The sequence below is a fragment of the Aphis gossypii genome, chromosome X (genome assembly GCF_020184175.1).
Source record: "Aphis gossypii isolate Hap1 chromosome X, ASM2018417v2, whole genome shotgun sequence".
Taxonomy (NCBI): domain Eukaryota; kingdom Metazoa; phylum Arthropoda; class Insecta; order Hemiptera; family Aphididae; genus Aphis; species Aphis gossypii.
In genome coordinates this window covers 35,770,204-35,787,604 of record NC_065533.1, presented here as the reverse complement: position 1 = coordinate 35,787,604, position 17,401 = coordinate 35,770,204, and the positions used below count along the sequence as shown (strand labels likewise).

General features: G+C 28.3%; 2 protein-coding genes across 5 annotated transcripts; one reads left to right on the top strand and one right to left on the bottom strand.

Moving 5' to 3' along the window:
- Positions 1-956: 956 nt before the first annotated feature.
- On the top strand, positions 957-13,004 carry LOC114129727 (carbonic anhydrase 3-like). Of its 4 annotated transcripts, none has more exons than XM_050207760.1 (6): positions 957-1,117; positions 1,709-1,893; positions 7,042-7,192; positions 9,007-9,112; positions 11,344-11,571; positions 12,340-13,004. In XM_050207760.1, the coding sequence occupies exons 2-6, from the start codon at positions 1,746-1,748 to the stop codon at positions 12,838-12,840; spliced, it is 1,134 nt and encodes a 377-aa protein (XP_050063717.1). In that variant the 5' UTR covers positions 957-1,117; positions 1,709-1,745; the 3' UTR covers positions 12,841-13,004. The 4 variants fall into 4 exon arrangements, with proteins under 4 accessions (XP_050063717.1, XP_027850348.1, XP_027850347.1 ...); XM_027994547.2 differs by having other exon boundaries at positions 1,577-1,893; XM_027994546.2 differs by having other exon boundaries at positions 1,541-1,893.
- A 2,575-nt stretch (positions 13,005-15,579) lies between these two features.
- Positions 15,580-17,079, bottom strand: LOC114129719 (E3 ubiquitin-protein ligase sina-like). Its single transcript, XM_027994539.2, has 2 exons — positions 16,310-17,079; positions 15,580-16,046 (listed from the first exon to the last, which is right to left on the bottom strand). The coding sequence occupies exons 1-2, from the start codon at positions 16,931-16,933 to the stop codon at positions 15,639-15,641; spliced, it is 1,032 nt and encodes a 343-aa protein (XP_027850340.2). The 5' UTR covers positions 16,934-17,079; the 3' UTR covers positions 15,580-15,638.
- Positions 17,080-17,401: the final 322 nt, after the last annotated feature.

The window sequence follows — 17,401 nt, the reverse complement described above, 5'->3', positions numbered from 1 at the left end:
AACCACTAGAAATTATATCCTAGGCTGACAAATCATCTTCGTTCAGAATCGTTTTTCGTATACAATGATAACTATCATTGGATTCAAATTTAACACTCCTATAATATATAATAATGATCCATACGGCACCTAATGTACAGCAGAGCGGTACTCACTTGCCCACTTTTTTTTTTTGTTTTTAATATTTTTAATTAAATTATACTCTGATATGTTCTCTTTATATAATTTTTATTTAAAAGGGTGGATACCCATTGATATACCTACACAATAAACAATAATAATACAATACAAATGGAAACTTCAAACAACTACATTTTGAAACTAAGTTCGACTGCCAAATTTTCAGATTTCATAAACATTTTTTACTTTAAATATGACTGAATCCTCTCAAAAAAGAGGTATTAAATTAAGAAGAAAAATTCTATGAAATTCTAAACACTTTCTATGGTACTAGAGCGGTATTATCCATGATAAATTAAATGCTCACTGCTTATTATATGAATTTATCCCTTTTTAAATTCCGTTAAATATGAATTACATATAGGTATTTTTAACATGGTATTAGTACTTAATATGCACCTATTTAGAATTCTAGAAAAACAAAAATTATAAGTTTGTTCAATAATTTTAAAAATTAAGTAAATATAAAAGCTTTTATTAGAAAATATACAAACAACAATATAAAAAATTTTAGTTATTATGACCAAAATTGCGGTTTTCTTGTAGTATCTAGACACAGTTAACAGTAAAGAAGCATTGTGAGATCATATGTCAACCATATATCGATGACTAGGTATTTGATATAAACCATAAGATATTTAGATATCATATGGGACTTATTCTATACATTTCTAATAAAAACAAGATTTAAAGGATTAATGAATATAAATGTAATTGGCTACTTAAAATTGCATATTATTTAATTATTTATTTGTTTATTAATTTATATAGATTTATTTGTTTATTAAGTAATATAGATTTATTTTGTTTAAACATTGAATAGATATTATAGTTATACCTACATTATGATTTTTAAAGTATTGACTTAAATTTCTATACTATAATTGTCATGCTTTGGATCACGTAATCGTATACAAGCAACACATGTTAATTGAAGGTAAAAATTAAATCTAAAATATTTAATGATAAATTAAACTTAAAATGTTACTTAATAAATGATAAATTAATAATATAAAATATTTTTTTATTGTTTTAAATATAAAGTTTATAATGTTTTATTTTCGGCCTTTCGGGTGAACAAAATTTTATAATGTGTTCAGGGTAAAAATGAATTTATTTTATTTTATTACAATAATAATGATAATAAGGCTATAGGTTAGGATCATATAATAATGATAATAAATTAACATAGGAAATGGTAAAATATTGTGTGATGTAATATACTGTAGGTAACGGAAAAGTTCATGTTCATCAAATTGAAATAAGAGTTAATTATTTATAAATTATATCTGTTACCTATTTATTTTAATAACATTGTTAACCAAATATAGTGAGCTTACGATAAATCAATTGTTGACAGTGTTCAACATACTGATCTACTCACTTACCTACCTAGATTTGCACAGTTACTATACTTACTAGTTGGATTCATATACCTAAGCAATTTATTCTTGTACAACACGCATGCACAACATTGTTACTGCCATACAATCTACTACACGTCTACACATATTGTCCGCATACATAGACGAATCGAATCGTTACAATTACGAATAATACGGGAAATGTACAAGAGAGACGTTGACGATATGCTCATGTCGCCGTTAGCCGTCAACACCGACGACATGATTGTGGTAACGATGCCGAATTTGGAATTTCGGTATTTTGATGCATTGCCTAAAAAAACTATGCTCCAAAACAACGGACTGACTGGTAAGGTTACAATCACCATTTACAAAACTAAGAAATATTATAAAGATTACTGCAATTTTCGGGGCTTTAATTTTGAATATATTTAAGTATTTGACATTTATAGTCAGACGTGTACACGTCATTACTAAACACATTGGAAACTGAAGTTATTTTAGTGACTAATGCAAGGATGACTACCTATTTATATACACAAGATGCTTGTTTAATCAAACATCACTCATTATTTATTTCTAAATCTATTAAATATTTTTGAAAATATTTTTCATAAGTAATTTACAATAGAAATAAAATAATATTTTTTTTTCATTGTTGAATAATAATATGTATTTTCAAACTCATACTCCGAAGTATAATATATTTTTCGGAGTATTTTGATACATAAAAATCGAAATTCGACTACCTAATAAAAATTTTAAGTATTTAAAGTTTGGTTAGCGGAGTGAAGTGTTACGGAAATACCTCCTCAAATGTTGGTCTACTATTCCGCTCACCTAAACTTTAAAAAGGTACATATAATGCAAAAACTACCTACTCATCAGTCATCATAATTTCGACTTTTATGTATGAAAATAGTTCGAGAAATAATATTTTTTTGGAATATAAAATTTAAAACAGTAAAAACATAAAAAATACTAATTTTAGATTCTGAACGAAGTGATGAATATGAATGTATTGATATTACAATGATGTGTGTTTTTTTTTCGTGTCTGTGTACAGTATAACTAGTCGAAATAATGCTTCAATTTCAAACCTCGGAGGTGGTTTCCAGTGGAAAAATGAATATCTTTGGTACATTATAGGTAAACATTATCCAACAGATTAAAAAAAAAAAAAAAACTAGAAAAAAAGGTGACGAAAAACGGAAATTTTCACGAAAAACCAGTTTTCGACCTAATCGATTTTTTTTACATGGTTGTAACTCAAAAACTAATCACTTAATACTAAACACTAAATACTTGAAATTTTCGCCAAATGTTTAAATTAGTGTTAGGTTACTGTTAAAATATTTTGATTTTTTATAAACTATTTATAGACAGCTAAAATTTTCGATTTTACTGAGAATTTTTTTGTAGTGTCGATAAAAAAATTTTGGATAATCAAAAAAAATTGAAAATTTAGTACAAGGTTCCTTTGGAGTTGTTCTTATTGTAGTTAACAAAAATCAAGTTAATCAATTTTTCTTTTATAAGCATTTATAATTCAATTTTTTACGAAATATGTCAAAATCAGGAAAATTTGCAAGTAAATTTGCAGTTGAAAAATCATAAATTTGTTTGTGTTTATATTTAAATTATTATGTATGAATTTATATTTTATATTATGAATTATATATTATATATTATCATATTATACATGACAATTATTCTGAAATATACAATTAAGTAATAACCTAAGGTTCAAAAATTGTATTCCTTAAAAACTTCACTAAAAATCTTAAAAATTGTTCATTGTTAAGTTCCTATATTTTTTTTTTTTTTTTTTGATTTTGGAATATTGGATATTTAAATTTTAAGTGTATTATAATTATTATCTTTAATATATTTTTGTTATTTTGTGATTATTAAATAATTAATATTAAACCTATAAACATGGAAGAGTCTTCCATTATTTTAAATAATATACTAAATATATGACTAGGTATATTAAAACTATCGAATATAATATATAAGGTAGGAGGTAGGTACTTACTAAATTAATTAAAATACCACAAGTACCAATCATGAAGTCGTACACTCTGCAGAGTTACAAAACATAATCAAATTTAAACGGAAATACCTGTTTAATTAATTATTTTAAAATATTATAAGTAAAGTACATATTTCAATAAATTATATTGATACATAGAACTTACCTATTTTTTAATAAATAAAATATTTTTATGCGAGTACCTATTTTAAATAATAAATACAACAGTAATGGAATTAATAATAATAATGATATTAATTATGTTGTCGGTATAAAAATAATCAATCAATTTAAAAGTATAGATAGTAAACATATTATTTAGTAGGACCTCAGAATGTTGTAACACGGTTGATGACGATTTACGTTGAGTGGTGTACACCATGGTGTAGTTAAATGTACCTCGCGAAATGATAGTTTACTACTGTTCACTCTGGTCATCTAAATTTTAAATACTATTATGACTCATAAGTCTTAAACTTACCTTAAGGCTTAATTATTCGTATTTAAATACATTTTTGTAACAAAAAGCGAACTATATTTTAATAAAATAATATATAAAAAAGTTTTGTTTACCTAATTTACGATATAATTATAATTTTTATTTTTTAGTACTTAAAACAATATTATGAACTGCATTGTTTAATTCATGTCGTTCTTGAAACACATTAGAGTGTGTCCTGCTAGTGAGTGATTCTTATTTCGTTTAAAATATTATTCATGTACATATATTACAAATTATAAATTTAATCTATTATATAGATTCGTTAAAATCAATTAAGAGTAATATAATATATTTTGTAAAATATATTTTTTTGAATCAAAAATGATTCGCGCGCTTTTTAATCTCTTCACACCACGATTTAAGATAGTACTATCTTAAATCGTGCTTCACACCGAATACGAACATTTTTATATTTGTTTACCGATAAAACGCATGATATGAACGGCCTGATATCACGTGTATATGTAAAAGCCTAACGAAAATACATGAAACCTCTGGAATTTGAGACCTACCTACCAGGATCGCATGTCCCCATCTTCAATTTTGACATTGTCGACACTCGGCAGTAGTTCAGTACTCTCGTAGTCACTACTACAATTACCATGTGTTCCTGTTACATATGTTTCAATACTTCGCGTCTTAAACGGTTTAAACGCGTACTCAAAACATTTGTAAAACGTCTCCAAAATGTTTCTACAGCGTACGCCATTTCGCGACTGACTGATTCATATTATGCTCATTAGCAAGTAGGTAGGTATTCTATATAAATATTATGAATTTATAAGTATATTATTGACAAGTCGAGTTATTATTGTTGGGTATCATTTTATTTTTATATTTAATAAATAGGTACATTATTAGTTATTACCTATTTAAATATTAAATAACAATTTAATGTGTAAAATTTTTTTTTTATTGTTTTTTTTTTTTTTTAATTTTTACTTTTTGCAAATTTATTAAATAATTTTACAACTTTTACTGCATATTATGTGGATTATTGTGCTATTTAATGCAGTGCATGTAAATCCTTGTTTTTTTTTTATAACAATAAAAAAAAATTCAGAAATCTTTATTCACAATTTTTTTTTATTAGCATTTAAGGTTTAAATTTTCGTATCAAAATTTTAAAATAACGAAAATTTTTTCATGTAATTTTATAGTTGAGTATACATTTATACATATTTTTTTTGTACTTATATATAAGGTTAAAAAATTTAACACTAAGTTTTTTTTTCAAATAGCTATAAAGAAAATTCGAAGCGTCATTATGGGAAAAATTGTTATGATCGTTTGAATTTTAAATTTTTACGAAATTGTGTAGGTAACAATAACGATTTATCCTCAAATGGTTTTAAATATTTGTTATTATCCAAAAAGTAGGTAGCTACTTGAAAAATTCACCAGTTATTTAGATTAACATTTTCTTTACATGATTTAATTTTCAAAATACTTCGCTTATTTTATTACTATTTATAGGCATTTGAAATATTCGTTTTTGTTTATTTTTTTTTTTCATAAATATCGATAAAATATTTTTGGCCGAGTCAAAATACTAAAAAATTTAAAACAAAATTCCTCGTACGTTAGTCTTATAGTGATTCAAAAATTATAAGAATATATAAACTCAATTTATTTTTATTAGCATTTGAAGTTAAGTAAAATCATGAATATTTGCAAATTATTTTGAAGGTATAATTCATAAAAATGTTTGTATAAGTAGCTAAGAGTTGAACATATTTTAATATAAGATTTTCCACAAGTTTGGCTTACAATAATTATAAAAGAACTTAAGTATTTGTAAATATTCATGGTTTTGACGAATTTTTGTCAATATTTGAACTTCAAATGCTAATAAAAAAAATTGTGCCTATGTATTCATATAATTTTTTAATCATTATAAGACTTATACTTTTGAGAAACTTTGTATTAAATTTTCAAGTATTTTTACTAAGCTAAAAAATTTTTATCGATATTTATAATAAAAAAAACTAAACAATAAAGAATATTTCAAATGCCTATAAAGTATAAATAGCTTTAAAATAAGCGAAATATTTTGAAAATTAAATTATATAAAGATAATGCTAATCTTAATAACTAGTAAAATTTTCAAGTATCTACGACTTATACTTATACTTTTTGAATAATAACAAATATTTAAAATCGTTTGAGGATAAATCGTTATCGTTACGCTATTTTGTAAAAATTTAAAATTCAAACGCATTTAAAATTTTTCCTATAATGATGCTTCGAGTTTTTTCTATAGACACTTGAAGGAAAACTTATAAAAAATTTAGTATTGTATTTATAATCCTAAGTTATTAACACAAAAAGTTTTATGATTTTTCAACTTCAAAATTACTTGCAAATTTTCGCGTTTTCGACAGATTTCATAAAAATTTAAATTATAAACGCTTATAAAAAAATATTGTGACTAACGATTTTTAATTTTTTTTTAGCTACAATGAGAACAACTCGTAAGGAACTTTGTATTAAATTTTCAAGGTTTTTTGGTCATCCAAATTTTTTTATCGACACTTCAAAAAAAAAATCTCATAAAAATCGAAAATTTCTATGGTTTATAAGTACTAAGTAGCACAAATAAAACTCAAAATATTTTAAAAATTTGACTGTATATAAATGATATACTAATATAAACATTTAGTGAAAATGCCAAGTATTTACAGAGATAAGTTTTTGAATTACAACCATAAAAAATCGATTTGGTCGAAAACTGGTTTTACGTAAAAATTTCCGTTTATCCGTCATTTTTTTTTTTGTTTTTCTCGATTTTTTTGAAAACTGCTAGGTTAGGTTAGGTTAAATGTTTAATTTTTACCTCTGTAACGCACCAAGGATATTCATTTTACCATAATATTAAATTTGTCTAATTATACGTCTTGTTATACCTACATAGTACATAGTGTTCTGTTGTGTATAACGTGCATTATTATAATATATAGTAACGTTGACTGGTTTGTGGGCTGCCGATCGACAGCCGTACATCGAAGGTGCCAACCTGGAAGGCAAGTACAATTTTTCTCATTTGCATTTCCACTGGACGAACAGTGATGGTGATGATGTCGTCAATGAACACATCGTCAACGGCCGAGGGTAAGTATCAGACATTCAGGCGCGCACTTGGGATTTTTCTTAACAGTTGCCGGTAGAGCAGATAGCAGTGCCTATAAATTTTCCTACTTCCCCAATTATACGTCATAATATACACAATTACCGTTAGTTTGACTTTTATGACAAGGCAGTAATAATTATTATTTTTATCAACGTTTTCAGTCAAAAGCGACGGTGGTCGCAACCACCCAAAAATAATTTTCATCAAAATATCTAACGAGAATTATCATAAATTTCTTTATGAATAACTATTAATCTGTATAGGTAACTAGGTAGGTGATCTGTAAACGATCATTCAAAATAAATTGTGAATGCCACTCCATGAATCGTGATTGGATTGCTGCATAATTGTCAACATATGGATAACCGCGATTATTGTTACTCATCATTTATTTTTTGTTGATGAATATTAAATACGTTTGATTTATTATCACTTGACTTGTTGATTACAAAAATCTGACAATATTGAATGATTAAATGCATGCGAGTTTAATTATAAAGTAATCAAATTCGAAAAAAACATTATTGTAATATATATTTGTGATAAAAAATTTATTATAATGTAGGTAACATAGGTAATGTAATAAAATATAATTTTTTAGTGGTTTTATAACCAGTCAATGGGTGAACTAATAATTAAACATTACTATTATTATTTACGACTAACACAATAAAGTCATACGCAAGGCCACTAATGGTGGCGATGAAATTGCACATTGCCTATATACAACTCCTTATAATAGAGACAGGACACGGACAGGATCCTTAAATAGGTCTCCCGTTTACCTATTAAAATAGTAATTATTTGAGAACAATAAAAGCCTTACCTATTATTTACTGGGTGCCAATATTTTAACTTGTAAGTTACCAGTGTGGCACTGTATAAGCATCCAAGTTTAAATCACAGAGGGGAGGTGGTCAAATTACACAAACGATCTGTTATGTGTCTATCAAAGCATTATTAAATAACACACTATAACTATGAATATTGTAAAATAAAAACATCATTCCGAATTTACTTCACTCAATATGGTTTGACAAACTAATTCTATTTTTTTTTTTTTTTTTTTGTTTTCTATTTCTTCTTGCTCTACTTATTTCTATCTTTTTATTTTTCACACACTTTTACCTTACCACTCATACTCTTATACAAACTGGGTTTAAAGTTTAAACGACACTTCACCCTACATCCTTCATTTGACAGAAAACCTCTACTACATTCTATTTAAGAATGCCCTGTTTTGCACACTTATAATGCGTAATTTTGTTTAATTCACTGAAATCACTAAATATCTCCATCAATCTCTACTCCATTTTTAATTCCAATTTGGAACTTGCCATTAATAAAATAATTTCATTTATATTAGAGGGCGATTTCCTCAATTCAATAATTTACTTTTAATGGTATAATTTATTTTTAATTTTATACAGCAATAACTGTCGAGCTTTAATTGCAATGCAAAAAGCTATTAAAAAAAAAATAATAATAATTATAATAGGTAATCATAATAAACAATGAATATTGAATACCTATCTATAATTGATAATAATAACTTTACTTATAGTCTATATAGGGTATCTTATGTACCTCATAGTTCTATATGATGACTATATCTATGCTATAGATCTGCGGTTGTAACAGTTATAAGTATTTAAAACACATAAAACATTATAGTTTCTGATGATTTATAAATTGAGAATTAAAATAAATATGAGTGCTAGGTAGGCTAGTATTTTATCTATTCATGTTATGATGATTTTTAAATACATTATTAACATACTTTTTTTTTCTCTAGACACGAGTTGGAATTGCATTTAATATTTTTCAAAGGGTCGTGTCAGTCAATTGTTGAAGCTGGCTCAATAAAAAATGGTATTGTAACGTTGGCATATTTATTTGACGTAAGTAAATAATATAAGTACTGAATAGGAGATACCTTCCTATATTATTATTATTATTATTATTATAAATAATAATATAATGCAGATTGTTTTTCACGTTATCTTCGTTAGTGAGTGTGTTGTCACTAGAAATATTTTATTTATTTTTAATTTTGCTTTTATACTTACGCCTGCTATTAATGATTACCTAATACCTACCTAACTTATAACTAAATGATAAATATTTAACTATCTAAATATTAAGTTTCATTTAAGTAGATCGAATTTTTTTGTTACCATTCCTTTTTTTTCTGTAAATGTTAATAAAATATTTTAAATATTTCATTTTTATAATTATAATTATACATTTTTTTGTTTGAAAATACCCAAATAAGTACTTAATAACATATTTTATAAATGTTTCTGTTATTTATTATATAGATAAGTACTTTGCAAGAAGGTATTAATTTGCACACGACTTTGGTAGATACTAGATAGTCCGGTACCTATATTCTATTAAGTTTCTCATGTGAACAGTTATAAACTAAAATATAATTATTCATCTTTATGTGTATATGATACGGGTAGAGTATGAAAACGGGTAGTGTACATATTATACTGGTAATATATATACCTTATCCATATGAACAGAAAAATGTGTACATTTTCCACTTTAAATATAAACAATGTTTACATTATTCAGTGTGCTGTAAATAAAGTATAAAGTAGAAAAAAACTAAATCATATTAATCCGAAAAAAAATTATTTATTAAATAAATTAGATATTATATTAAATTATTATTTTATACATAAAAAAACTTGAAAAATTAAATAGGTATAGTTATTTATTGAAACAGTTCGAATTCGGATGGAATTTGGAGTTGTAAACTATCCCAGCTGCAGATTTATATTTATATTTATTTAATTAACATTTATTCTTGCACAAATATTTTTTAAAACCTTGACCACTGGAAAGAGATTGTGCATTAGTTATTTTCGCAACGATTTTTTTTGTAGCAGATACTTTTAAAGTACCAATCAAGAAATCAGTGGATTAGATTAGAACGTACAGAAAATTGATTTCTTGAGTTAAGTTGAAGAAGAGTGTATAGTGTATTGATCAGTATTGATCATTGCTAATAGACAAAATCACAAAAAGTACATTCTGTGGATAACCTTTACTTCTGTCTAATTATAGTAGTTTAATTTAAACTGTATCGCAATTGATATTTTATTTTATCAAAGCACTTTATCTACTCAAAGATAAATAATGTATACATTATCCGATTAATGTACAAAATAACGTTTTACAAATAATATTTTTATTTTATCCAATAAGTATGGGTAATGTTCACATTAGCCGATTTTCATACTTTACCATATATAACATATATATATGTATAATAAGAATAGGGTATTTTATGTACCGAGTTTCTGACGACATTATATAATACTATTTTTAGTATTTTATGATTTATTTTTACTTACATTTTATCAAATTACCATTCCCACTTCACTTATTTTATAATTTTTTATACTTCTAAATACTGCAGATTATTGTACAGGCCGACACTGGTCCACCGAGCTGCTTTTAAAGTTAGATAGGGGCAAATGTCCACGTTGCCACTCCCAAAACGACGCAACTGAATAAGAATAAGTTTAAAACAATTTTACATACATTTTTTGTACATTCGTATATTTTAGAAAAGTCAATACGCATAATATAATAAATAGAATAACAATACAAATTAGTACCTAATTACTGCACAGTTCGACTAAATTATGTAAAGCAGTATTAATTATACATTTTTACTTATAACCTACCTCTGAAAAACATATAAGTTACTTTAATAATGAAAATGTTATGTAAATACATAGACGTATTTCTGTGGATTTGTGTGGCAAAGTCTTGGGCAAATATTGATTTTACATGATTACTTAATAGAAAATTAATACTTAATACTAGGTAGTAGTTAATATTAGGTACCATATCAGTATATAGTCCGAATTATAAAATATTTACCTATGCTATTATTGATTACACATATCTGAATTCATTATATTAAATGCAACTACTCTGGTATTTAAATTATTAACAGTTTTAAGTAGTTATTATACCAATATTCATGTGTAATATGAATAATTAATAGTTAATAATAGTTAGAGTACCTACCTATTATAATAATATATACATTATTTTATTTACAAATTACAATAGATACTAAGATACCTAGGAATTTGATATTTCATAGGTCACAGAGAACCAACACCAGGGCATCGATCACATAACTACTTATTTGAATAATGTAAAAACGTGCGGACAAACATCTATAATACCCGTTTTTCTGTTAAGCCATTTGATTCATAGCCAACCTGTTGAGTATTTTACATACACTGGAAAAATTGATAAACGCGGATGCGAGTGCGGCGTAACTCAATGGATTGTTTTTACTAAAACGAGCGAAATTAATCGTGAACAGGTATCTATCACACATATATATTATATTATATTCAAATTAAATTTTATACCCAAGTTAGATCTATATTACAAACATAGTCGAATAAAAAAAGTACAATTAATTATTAAAAAATGTACTTATAGGTAATGTCGTATTATCACCTCCGCATTTCTTTAAAAAAATAAAATAATATTACCTACGCTTTCAGTAAGAACCGGGAACAACGAGATGACGTTTCTTATGTGTCATTGTTTTTGATAAGTATACCTACCTTCCAGCATTTATTTTAAAAGATTAAATTCAATGCTTCAAGCTATCGTCCTACTAAAAACATTAAAAAGGCGTGGGACACGTTAAAACAACAATCTAACGTTATAGATTTTCTGTAAGGGATATAAACATTTATTACGACAAACCCACCACCTATTAATTATTCAAAAATAAATTTTGTTATATTAACAACAGTCAACATTCATATTATTAATAAATCAACTTATATAAAATAATACACTAGTAAATGTGTCGGGCACTCGGCCACCCATCGTCCATCTTGATAGGAATGTTGACCGATATTCCTATATACCCTTCTTCGTCAGTCACTCGTCATGTGTAAAAACAATATGTATACCCACACGCCTGTTAGAAACTCGTTAATAATAATAATTTTTATTATTATTATGTACCGTGTACCTAATCCACATAATATGTATATTGTATGTACCTACATGACGTTCTAACGCGCTTATATTGACAAAAAAAAAAAAAAATTAAAAATGTCACGCACTGCAGTTGGATCAGTTTCGTTGCATGCTGAACAATCGAGGTCAGGCGATCGATAGGAATTACCGAAAGGCCAACCCGGTGCCGGCCGGCAATAATACTCGTCCTTATCTGGTGGTGTTGAACGGCCACCACAGTGACTCGGCGGACGGAGACGTCACAGCAGCGTCGACGATCGGCGAGGAAATGGTGTCGGAGGCAGAGGAGGAGGTGGCTCGGTCACGTTCTGGCGGACTAGGCGAGACGTCGAGACGCCGATCGTTGGCCGTTGTCGCGTCGGACAGGCGCTGGCCCCTGTGCGTCAAATCCACTAAGACGCAACTGTTGCGGCGGTCGTTCAACCTGAACAAGCTGTTGGTCCATAATTACTGGCCGTCGACTACGAAAAAGATTGCCTTAAACAACCGCAGACTGTTCGAACCCGTGCAGAGAGCTGCCGATGTCAAGTCCGAGAACAATTTGCGGCCTTCATTGTCGTTGATCAACGCGACCAGACCGTCGTGGAAGTAAATTTCCCATGACGTGAAATAATAATAATGCATTATGAATGTTGCATAAGTACAGATCGCACGTGTTTTACGTTCGGAACTGTACGACCAACTGTTGTTGTTGCTATATGTACCTGTTGTGTTTTACACACATTGACTGATAAATAATAACGTGATGTATTCTTATGATTTTGTACGACTTTGGTGTTGGACTTGGTTCTATTGGGCACAATCCATAATTTAAATCTTTTATTTACTTGGTCGTTTATTTTTGTTGAAGTCGCGTATCCGGATGGCCAACTGGAAATTATTTCGCGTTATGCGTCGCGGATATCGATATGATAACGCAATGATACTCCACACCAAAACAACCCAATTGTCTTAGATAGTTATATAGACGGTCTATCTACATCGTTAAATTATTAGAAAATCCGTAATAAAATATTTATTTAAAATTAAGTAACTTTTTTTTTGTTCTGGGAGGGGGGTTTGAACACGAGAACCCCCCCCCCCTTCCACTAAATATGCCACTGATAATATTCTTATAATATTTTGTAGCGTGTTTGGAACTATCATAAACATTAAAGATAGGTACACGGATATAGTCAACATTGCTTCGTGCACTCCCACAATTTTGTATTCATCTACGAAAGATAGCTGTCATGATCATTGGTCTACGTTATTAATAACAATACCTGATAAATTCGTTTCGGGTGTATCAACCGGATTTATTGATAATATAATACATTTAAATATTTAATACATTACCACATTAATGTGTAATCGACAAAGTATTTATTCATAATAATCTTATAATTAGTTGTTTAAATTTTTGTTTGAAATGGCAAAAAGACCAATAAAAATGTATTAGAAAATTAAATCGAATTTTAAAGTACACAGCTGTCATCAATGTACATTTTATTACTATTAATTCCTACACAAATAACATCAATTAATTGTATTTATTTTGACTAAATAAACAGTATATTATATTTTCAATAAATTAACTAAAATGTAATGCAAAGCCATCAGCCAGTAAGTAATCTATACTATGTTTAATCCAATTAAAAATTAATTTATTAAAATATAATTAAAAAACTAATTTAATTTAATTTAAATTATAAATTATTAAGAATTAATAAATTATTTTAAATTCTGAGCTGAGCGAGAAATGTATTGGTTTTATAATGATGTTTATTTCTTTTTTATTCTGTAAACACTTTTTCTCCCCCTAAACTTGCTCAAAAGTACAAGTGTAGCATATTTTCTGAAAGGTAATATCTTGAGCTGGTACTTTAGAGAGGTCATTTTTCGATTTTCAAAATGATGCTCGAAATAAAAGCGGTTAAAGGAGAAAAATGTACAAAAGTACAAATATTATTATTAAATATAATTTATGGTGAAAGTGAAAGGTGAAACCAAATATTAATGTAATATTAATAATTATATATGATATACTATTATATATATCCATTATAAGACACCACGTATTAGAATTTCGATATAATCATCAGATATTAAATAATTTTAAAATATATAGTCAGCTGTAGACTATCATCTATGTATGTATAATGTATACTATGTAGGTATTCAAAAAATCGCTGGCATGAAATAAAAACCGTATCGGATAAAATAAAAGTTTTTTTTCCAAAAGTTATAATGTTTATAACAAACTCAATATGTTGTATTCTATTGTACGAAAATGAAAAACAATATTAAAAATATGATAATGTATTATATTATATAATATTATATACTATCCAGTATCCTGGAATACTTAAATGATTGTATCAATAATGTCTTTTTTTCATTACATTATTGTTGTTATAGTTTTAAATTAAATTTATGTCAAAAGTAAAAAAACCAATAAATAAAATAATAATATTATAATGATAGACGTAAGCTAAATTACATTTTTTATCATTCTGATTTTTTTCTTATTATTACAAAAGAATATTTACAGTAAAGAAAATATAGTAATATACCTACACATGAAAATTATACATTAAAGTATATGAATGTCTAACAATAGCCAATAGGTTAAACAGCTTAGTTTGATAAATGATTTATATTCATAAGTACCTAATTTTCATATTAAATGTATAATATTTATTTATTATTAAAATAAAATTGTTATAAAAAATATTTCAATGATATAGGTTTGTATATAAATAATATTAAATTATGTATCAATTGATTCTTTGTAATCTTACCTCTTACAATAATACTTTATTAACTTCATATTTTCGGTTTCGGTTATTTTTCAGTTAATATTAAATTATATTAGATTATGAGCATTGAATACTTTAAATTATATTAATTTTTCTATGCTCAATTGTGTACTGTGCTAAAAAAATAAGCACAATACTGCAAAATATTACAAAATATAACCTATGCAGTAAGCACTCATAAAAAAAAAAAAAAATGTCACAGTGGATAGATAAGTTATTTATATCCTTCTGACGGTAATTACGCCACTAGACTGACCACATATGGCATATACCATATGATCATAATAAATAATAACGTATACATTAGTTTCGAACGCACTGATGGCGACAAAGACACACACAGAACTCCCGAGGGTCGGTGGCGGCGATTTTGCACGATCGAAGATGAGGACGTACACACGTCAAACGTATAGTAAAAAAATAAATTACAGGTTTAATACTTCGGTGGCTGAGCAACCGTAGGTAATGGAAGAACACTCGACGCGTGTGCGTGTTTTTTACGAACACGAAAAAAAAAACACGAACAAAAGTAATATAAAAGTAAATAATTTAAAAAATCTAAATAATTAAAAACGAAACCTTTCACGATTTAATATGTGGCCGAGGTACGATTTCGATTGTTCATCGGGCATTGAAACCAATTTATCACCATGTGATCAATCGTCATAACTCGGAACGTCGTGTACATTCCGGTCAAAATGTTCTGGCTTCCTGACTGCAATAATGTGCTCCAGTTAATCACTCTCGTCCTGGTTTTGGTCCTTAAGCGGTGGTTTTCGTCGAAACACGTGATACGGTACTGTATATCCGGTGGCACTTTGTCAACGTCATTCTTTTCGCTACGGTGGTTGTCCACCATGAACAGTGCCACTTGGATGCGGGACCGAGCGATCCGGGACATTATCACCCAGATCATGCCGTACGTCGACTGGACCAGGTATGTCCGGCGTCGATTTTTAACTATGTCTTTTAAATCGTCCACTTTCAGTTGGTTTTGCTGAAAACACGAGTGTGAGTTTAAAATAATTAAAATAATTGTTTATTTTTTTAGTAATATTATAATTACGGTCGATGAGAAAAAACGAAAAACCTTTTTCACACGTCAGTAGCGTGTTTAACGCAATACTCGTGTAAACTAGAGGAGTGAGATTGTGCATTTCGGCGGGTCTGTACCATCGTGGCAGTTATACGCCGGAGGGAGTATAGGTAGTAAAATATATAATAAATACATAGTTTCGATGTTTTAATAATATCATTTACCACAGTCCGGACGATGACGCCGGGATGCGAACTTGACACGTGCTCGAACAACTGTTCGTACATACCCAGCCACTGGCACATGGATACCTGACACCGGACGGTCGGCGTGTGCGGGCATTGGGACTCGTGATCGTTTACGTACCGGACGGGAATCAGTTCGGTGCACCCGTGCTGCCAGTTGGAGCATACCACCTTCACCAGAGTAGACAACTCGGTCAGTTTGACGACCGTAGCCGACGTGCCCGACGACTGAACCATCAACGTCCGGCACAGCGGGCAGGGATTATCTATGGCGCTGTTCATGTTCTGCAGCGTCAGCATGCACGGTTCGCACACAGCGTGCCCGTTGGGGCAGTAGCACGATATGACCGACATGAGCGTCAGGCATATTGGACATTCCAGCACGCGACGGATTTGCTGTGAGATGGTCGCGATCTCGTCCAAATCGGACGTCTGCCTCGAAACGGAAACCACCTCCACCGACGACGACGATGCCGCAGACGCGTCTGCAGCTGTTATTGTTTGCGAATTATTTTGAGTTGTTGATCTCGGTGACGTCGACGGAGACTCTACCGCCACAACATCCGTCGAAGTTAAAGTCGCCAGCTCCGCCAAAGTTGTCATTACAAAATCACGGCTACGTTACAGACAAAGCAGCGACAAGACACGTTTAAAAAATTCATTTGTTTGTTTTGTGTATTACGGACAATAATGTATTGTATTTATTGTTTACAATACAGTTGCTAAATGTTTTATTTGTATTGTTGCTATGATTTTTTTCTCGACCTTAATAAATATCATCATCGTTTTATTATAAACCAATATATATATATATATAAGATAAATAACAAAAACGTATTATCATTATTTAAGATTAAGATCAACCACAAGATGTGTAATATTTTGTTATACATCATACCTATATACAAATGTATCATATCAATGACTTTTATATTGAAAACAAAAACATACTGTATAGAATTTTGGATTATAGTAAGAAATACTTATAAGGAATCTTGTATTAAATTCTAGATCCTTAGTTGTACAAATTGAATATTTCATCAGTTTTTGACTAGATAAAAAAATAACTTA

Excerpts from the sequence above, each read along its gene's own strand:
- LOC114129727 (XM_050207760.1), top strand. The coding sequence starts at position 1,746 with ATGTACAAGAGAGACGTTGACGATATGCTCATGTCGCCGTTAGCCGTC. Across the intron at positions 7,193-9,006 it reads CACATCGTCAACGGCCGAGG|ACACGAGTTGGAATTGCATT; the intron begins GTAAGTATCAGA and ends TTTTTTCTCTAG. Across the intron at positions 11,572-12,339 it reads GCGAAATTAATCGTGAACAG|TTGGATCAGTTTCGTTGCAT; the intron begins GTATCTATCACA and ends CACGCACTGCAG.
- LOC114129719 (XM_027994539.2), bottom strand. The coding sequence starts at position 16,933 with ATGACAACTTTGGCGGAGCTGGCGACTTTAACTTCGACGGATGTTGTG. Across the intron at positions 16,047-16,309 it reads GCGTCATCGTCCGGACTGTG|CAAAACCAACTGAAAGTGGA; the intron begins GTAAATGATATT and ends TCGTGTTTTCAG.